The 7,237-nt window shown below is 39.8% G+C and overlaps 1 protein-coding gene across 3 annotated transcripts in view; it reads right to left on the reverse strand.

Annotated features, from left to right (window-relative positions):
• Nucleotides 1–6,647, reverse strand: part of trappc11 (trafficking protein particle complex 11) — a 19,387-nt gene extending 12,740 nt beyond the window's left edge. Inside the window, exons 1-12 of one of the 3 annotated variants that reach the window (XM_035669185.1) lie at nt 6,307–6,647; nt 5,441–5,669; nt 5,128–5,297; nt 4,603–4,673; nt 4,112–4,226; nt 3,235–3,334; nt 3,041–3,114; nt 2,290–2,386; nt 1,273–1,406; nt 663–804; nt 261–354; nt 93–172 (exon numbers count right to left, since the gene is read on the reverse strand). In XM_035669185.1, coding sequence (XP_035525078.1) covers nt 93–172; nt 261–354; nt 663–804; nt 1,273–1,406; nt 2,290–2,386; nt 3,041–3,114; nt 3,235–3,334; nt 4,112–4,226; nt 4,603–4,673; nt 5,128–5,297; nt 5,441–5,644 — 1,281 coding nt within the window. In that variant the 5' untranslated portion in view covers nt 5,645–5,669; nt 6,307–6,647. Of the gene's footprint in view, nt 1–92; nt 173–260; nt 355–662; nt 805–1,272; nt 1,407–2,289; nt 2,387–3,040; nt 3,115–3,234; nt 3,335–4,111; nt 4,227–4,602; nt 4,674–5,127; nt 5,298–5,440; nt 5,670–5,919; nt 6,185–6,306 lie in introns of those variants that run through there. The other 2 variants (XM_035669184.1, XM_035669183.1) reach the window with 2 other exon arrangements.
• Between the last annotated feature and the right edge of the window lie 590 nt (nt 6,648–7,237).

Here is a 7,237-nt window from a genome sequence, read left to right on the forward strand (position 1 = left end):
AATATTATATTCCATTTCTGACATCCCTTTTAAGCAAATGGGACAATGAAACAGTGAATGTCCACAGCTGTGTGTATAGTGTGTGTTCTTACAGAATGTGGTACATCTCGCTCTTTAATCTGCAGGGCCAGAATCCCTGTCTTCTCCTTCTCTGCATCTGGAGGATCAATACCTGGAAACACAACAATACAGACATCATGTTTTACCCACACATCCCTTTTTATGTTGATATTAGATAAACTGTGTGTGTGTGATCTTACTTTGGTGTCCTTGTCTCCAGGGCCTCTGGCCATAGAAGTCCAGTCCTCCACTCTGGGTGTCCAATGGTTCGGGGGAGGGATAAGTCGCTCCAGCCTACAACAATCAACAGATAAAATTTAACCACTAAGTGGTGATTTATGGGTAAGATAGTACATACAAGCTTTCTTGCTGAACTGTCATTCAGGTGAAAGGTGGTAATATGTATTTGTGTTCAATGTTTCAAGAGTTAATACAAAGTAAATACTTTGCAGCAGCATGTGTACAACAGAAAATGTAGTCAAGCGTGGTCATTAGGATCAGATTTAAACCCCTATGACGTACGAACATGTTATACGAACCACTGCTTTTCCACTCTAACCCGGCCCTTAAAGGGGAAGTACCAGCAGCTGTAGTATCATCACCTGACAAAGCTGCTGCGCCTGCTGTTTCCGGTCCTGGCTGTAACAGGCTGCTTGCTGGTAGTAGAAACCAGGGTTCTGGGTCTGGATGGCAGTCAGACCCAACTTTATGGCTTCATCGAACAGCTCCCCAAACGACTGGAACCTGTTGGGAAGCAGAGATGAACAGACAGTGGGGGTTTGGGGTCATAATATATTGGTATTATACAGTAGATATACAGGTCTGGCGTATATGAACATTGTGTACAGATGAAAATGAAGGTGAATAACAATAGTTAAAATGACATTCAGGTTGTTCAATAGAAAGAAACATTTCTAAAGCAGTTAATGATTTTGTTTTACTTTACTTTTTATAAAACTGTTCCCCTAAGGATCTTGTGTCTCAGGTTCAATCTAATTTGTACTAAAATGATACAAATACAACTGAGGAGAAACTCCACTACTACACTACAAGTAAATAAACCTTTTTATTTTACTTTGTGTATAATTTGTAATCATTTTATATATTCTTAAACAAGGTTTAATTACTTGAACATGTTACATGCAGAGTGTGATAGATCATGACTACAAAGTGTATATGTGTGATTTTATTCCTATACAGAGTGTATCTCACTGTTTAGACATCCATGCGGCGTGCTCGAAGGCCAGTTCAGCACTGCCAATCTTCTTCTTGCACAGGTCAATGTGCTTCCTGAACTGGGCTATAGCATCTAGAGGTGTGTTGTGCTGGAAACACAGGCGACAGATCTATAAAGGGACAGAGACATCAAGAGGAAACAGAAGAGAGAATTGAAAGGCAGTAAATGGTAAGTAACTGCAGACTTCCGTCCGGTTCAGGTTGCCTCCTAAATGCTGATGATTCAAATCATCAGTCCAGAACTTCGGATTGAATCATCTTTTGTCAGTCAAATCACTGCACCTTTTTTTTTTTTTTAGCTGCGTAACGGAAATACACAGAAGTGATGGAAACAGAGGACAACATGACACAGAGTGCCTCAGAGCAGTGCAACTCATTTCTGCTGGCTGCTCTCAGCTCCGGCAGCGACCTTGGCTAAGCTACAACCGCTCCATGGTGTGCTAGGATTTTAGAACTGAACTAAGATAAAAGGCAATAATAACAATAAAAGGGTGCAGAACTCACAGCACTGTGGAGGAGTGAATACAAGGTTTCTGCAGGTGTCAACACATTCAATTTAAGACTTTTTAAGACCATTACAAATGCAATTTAAGACCTATTTTACACATATTTTCTATAAAGGCAAAATAGTACGAAGGATATAAAGGAAAATTAGTTTTATTCTTGCTTTAATTTTGTAGTTGTTACAATATAATCACTACAAATTGTTCCCAAAAACACATTTAAATAAGACTGAAAAATGCAACTTTATGAAGAATATCAAATTTCAAATATTCAGTCTAAAGTGGTGACTCTGAGTCAAGAAGGAAAATTCGTATTCAGGTATCTCTCTAAGGAGCTGCAATCTATTTCCAATATGAGTTTTGTCTGGCTACAGAGCCCTTCCTCTCTAAATCAATCCATCCATTAGTGTTTGAGACACCTATTCACCAACCAAAGTGTGGATCAGAAAAACATTTCTATCTAAAATCGACAGACAGACAGAAGATGTACCTTATAGTTGATGAATCCAGCCATAGTTTTGATCTCCAACATGTTGGTCTCGTGGGCTCTGAGCTCATGGACAAGACTGTATGCAGTTCTGTAGTACCTACGGACACAAACAGTTTTACTAACGGAGAGACAGAATGCAGCATAGAGGGTCTACGAAGCCACCAATTCATTCAGTTTTTTGTTTTAATTTGAAAGAAACAAGAAGAAAATAAAACTTTGTGCTGCCAAAAAACATGACCCAACTGTAAATGGATGCATTTCATGACACAGCAGTACTGGTCATTTGGTCTTTTAGATATACTGAACAAAAGCATCCGTATTTCCAGACATTTTTAAAGACTTTCTAATTTTCTATTGAATAAATCAGGGGTGCCAAAACTTCTTCATTTCAAGGACCCCCATAATAGACCTAATAGAGGTTTTTGAGGAATATTTGTTTGTTCATTTTTAGGTTTGAAGATAATCTTCACAGTCAATTAATGATCAATGATTAATGATCCCCTTGTTGTTTCATCTGCCAGAAGGTTTGATAAAAGTAAATATTCTATTATATTCTATTTCTCCTTTTGCTGGGGACCCCCTACAATCTACTCAAGGACCCCTGTTAGTCCCTGGACCCCAGGTTTAAAACTGCTGCAATAGTTTCCAGCATTTGTTGTAAAAGACTGCTGCTGAAAACTTTACGTAACATGCAGAATACATACAGTCCTAACAGGAGCTGATCACAGCAAACAATCAGACTCAGACTTACTTGAGAGCATTCTGGGTGTCCTGTTTCAGCTCACTGAAGAAGGCAATTTTAAACTGGTGTCTGACAAACAGCAGCTGGAAACATCAGGAGGTGGAGAGGAGACGAAGAGGAGGAGAGGAAGACACCGGTGTGAAGAGAGGGACATTTAAAAGTACATAGAAACTGTGGTGGATTGTGTGTTTGTGCCTTCGTACCTGATGTGTTGTCTTGTTGAGGAACTCTTTATGTGATTTGACTCTGCGGATCTCAGTATAGTAGTATGTCTGAGCATGCTCATAGAAAGCATTCTCCAACCTACACACGGAAGAATACAACTTAATAAACATACAATGTTTGGAAGAGATTTTAGTGGATTTCTCTGCTGTAGCTCTTAGACATGCATTTGATTATGTTACTAGCCTGGCGTGGCTACACGTTTTGACACATCAATTAGATGCCTTATCTGGATTTTATAATAACAACAAATGTTTACACTTTTGTCAATATGGACAAATCAGTAAATTCTCCACAATTCAATCGAAACCATCAGCACCAAAGTATCAAATGATCGAATGAATGATTCGTAATTGATATGTTATTCTAATATTGGTAACACTTCACATTAAGGTACTAGTCAACTAGTTGCTTATTAACGTTCATATTAGTAGCACATTGGCTCTTTATTAGTCATTACATAGCACTAATTACTGTCTTATTCTGCATGACCATATTCTACAACTACAAGGCCATTAAGGGTTTTCCCTTAATTTACTCCTTAACGCTTCTTATTGGCAGTAGGTAAAGAAGCTGTACATGAATTATGATATTATTACAACAACACAATATATATTACAACAAACTATATTCAGCGTTAGCTAAAAATGCATGTTGCATTAACATGCATTTTTCCTTATCCGGTTAATGTCTCCTAGATTCAGGTCACATTTTAATACCAGGTGTAAATACGGTGTTAGATTCAACTGGAGAGCCAAATGGTAGATGCCTGACTGAACTGACTATTGGCAGGTCATAAACTGCAATATATCTATGTAAAAATATCCATCTATATGGCGTTAGTGAATAGGTAACTACCTTATAATGTAGCCCACTAAGTGGTCGGTGTGTGGCAGTACAAAGAGACTCTTCCCAGACAGATCGCAGGCGTTACAAAGAGTTGCTGCTCTCTCTGACGCTACCAGGTCCTCTCCTGTACAAACAAGAAAATGAGTGATGTTTTGGCTGTAAAAAGAAACAGGAAACTGACAGAGCAGATTGTTACGGCTGTGTTAAACAGTAGATGTAAAGTCGCTGCTTAATGTCTAAAGCTAGCTTGGCCTTAGGCCCCTTGGTTGACAGTTTTACATTCACCAGAAGTTTTACAGGATTTTAGATCATTAAAAAAACTGCTCAAATGGTTTTTTAGGTTTTCCAGTACACGACCCTGGTTTATAAAATGTACAATGTTGTACTTTTGCCAGTCAGAAAGAGAGAATGTCTGGGATATACTGTAGATACACAGTGGAACTTAGATGGATGGAATATGACACATGTGCATAAACAGATGATTCAGTAGAGATCTTTACCTGGAGGTAGAGGAGTTTTCTTCTGGATTAAAACCACAGCCACCTTGGTGTTCCTCCCCTGCAGACTGGTCCTACAGGCGAACAAACACAACACAGATGACTGCAGGTGAAATGTACTGCCACTCATACAGAGCTCATTTATAGTGTCAGCTATATACAGCTCAGTCTGCTCCCTGTTATTTTCTTGTATATTTTTTTCAGGAAAAAGTAAGAAACAATTTTTACTATGACAGTGTTCTCACAGAGCTGCATGGCCTAGCCTTTATTAAAGTTATTATTTTGTGTAGTAAGTGTAATACTGAGAATCCATGTGACAAATTGCATCTGATGACAAAAACCAGCAAGGAGAAACTGAAACCTGATCGTTTCCTGTGTTTGTAGAACTCGCCCACATAAATACAACACATAAAAACAGTTTAGTAAAATGTACCAATCAAGCCTGATAAAGCAGAATCTGAGGCATCTACCTGCTCTGTTAGTCACCCAATAAACCCTTTTCTGAAGGCAAATTAAATGTGTACCTACCTAACAATCTCCACTTTAGTTGCACATTCAGACTGTTTCTCCTTCCACTGTGGGTCGTCCCAGTCCAGTTCGTAGAAGAGAACAACCAGAGCTGGTACCAGGTTCAGATGTTTATTCATCCAACCTGTTTTCAGGATGCCTTTAGGGATGTACCACTCATAGGACGTCCGCTAGACAGGCAGGAAGAGAATGCAGAGTGAGCAAATGCAAACTGAAACTGTGTTCCAATTCCATGCCATAGGTTGGGTTTGTTAGGACGTCATATTGTCTCTGTTTGTGGATGGACTTCTAGATCGCTCTGTCCCCGTCTCACCTTAGTGCGACATTTGGGGTACTCGTGGTCCCCTGGCAGCACTTTAAAAGAGATAGGAACTCTGTCAGCTCGACGGTTGGCGCAGAAGGCATCCCAAATGGCCCGGTGCACAGCATTGTACACCACATCCAGACCAGTCAGAGCCACAAAGGCCATGGGCCGACAGCATAGCTCTGGAGGAAGCTCCCACTGGGAACCTGCCATCACGATGGTTTAACAGTGGACACACCTACAAGACAGAGCAACATCAACATAAAAAAGTAGTAGTAGAAGTACAAAACACCCTTGGTTACTTCAAATGAGCAAAAATGCTTTGAGATTGTTCTGTTAATATTCTGCCGTGCTGCTGTTTCTACATTAGGGGAGAAACTGAACATTTAAATGTACTAAAATGCATTTCTTGACATAATATTCATTTGGTGCAGGCAATCAGCTGGGTATCGTTAGAGAATTACAACACAAAATGCTCCTGTAGTCACCATGCATGAACAGAGCCTTTGTGGAGAACAACTTGCAGGTCACAAGACTTGCAGGTTAGCACTAGCTGCTAACAGTGACAGATCAGTTGTTTACATCCTACAGACTGGAGCTCGACTGTTTGAATCCCGCCGGGGTTCACACAGTTGTTGACAATGACACCTAACTCAGTCACATAAAACCGACTGTAAACTCACAAACGGGTGACACATTATATCTTTTTTTTTTGCTAGCAAACTAGCGTTAAATACGTGAATGCAGAAATCGTTAAGACGAAAGCGGAAGTGAGATACCCTGACTCGGCTAACGCTCCTCGCACAGCTGTTAGCATCCTCAATAACCCGTGATAAACAGATGTGAACTCACAGATCAATTAAACAACAACATACCTTAGTTGCATCACTTCAGCTGAACTGGTAAAGGTGATAAATGCAGCTAGCTTGGTTGAGTTTGCCAGCTAGCTGCACTCACAGGCTGTCAGTGGGATGTCTATCAAGGTTAACAGTGAGCTAAGCTAACGTTAGTGGGCGAGGTTGCAAAATGTAGCTGTCACTAAACGCCACTGGGTTTTTACTTTTAGGCTGCCTGGCTTCGTTTTAGCCCGGTCCCAGCGCTGGTCACCATCCGACAGCCATTCGCCGTTGTGTCAAATTCGACAGAAGCCAAATAGAGAAGCTAATTTAGCAGCAAACTGGCTACTTAGCTTCCTGGGGCAGAAGTTGAATAACACTTCCGGTTCGACTTTTCAAAATGAAAGTTCGACGTCACAAACTACATTATTTGCGATTAAACATGTTTTTAACGAGCAAAGAAAATTATGATAAATGTATCTTAATGATAATGGTAACGATAATGATAACACTATTACTAATAACCCTGTGTCCTTATGCCGCATTCTTAAAAAATAACAAGCAATCTTTTATCTGAGTATGTCAACATGATGTACTACAGTAAACAAAGCCACCTAGATGTCGCTGGATGAGCTTTTATTCAGCCTTTGACACCTGTTGTGAAGCTGGAAGTAAAGAAATATTATAGGCAATGATAAGGTGAGGAAAAATCAACTGATATGATACTTGTATATGATAACAGTATAATAATGGTATAGGCCAATATTACATTTGCCAAAAAAAAGACTGTAAGACATTAGCTGACATTAGTAAAGCCTCAGAGGTAAAGTACACAACATGTTCTGTTGATTCCTGTGTGAGCCGAACACATCACATTATTACTAAATATTGACAACATGGGATCTCTGCAGTCCTGCAGCTTAGAAACAGTGTCTCAGCAGACAGTAAGATGAGCTCTGGAGCAATGAGA

The sequence above is a fragment of the Morone saxatilis genome, unplaced genomic scaffold (genome assembly GCF_004916995.1).
Source record: "Morone saxatilis isolate NCDOM2014 unplaced genomic scaffold, NCSU_SB_2.0 Contig22, whole genome shotgun sequence".
Taxonomy (NCBI): Eukaryota; Metazoa; Chordata; class Actinopteri; family Moronidae; genus Morone; species Morone saxatilis.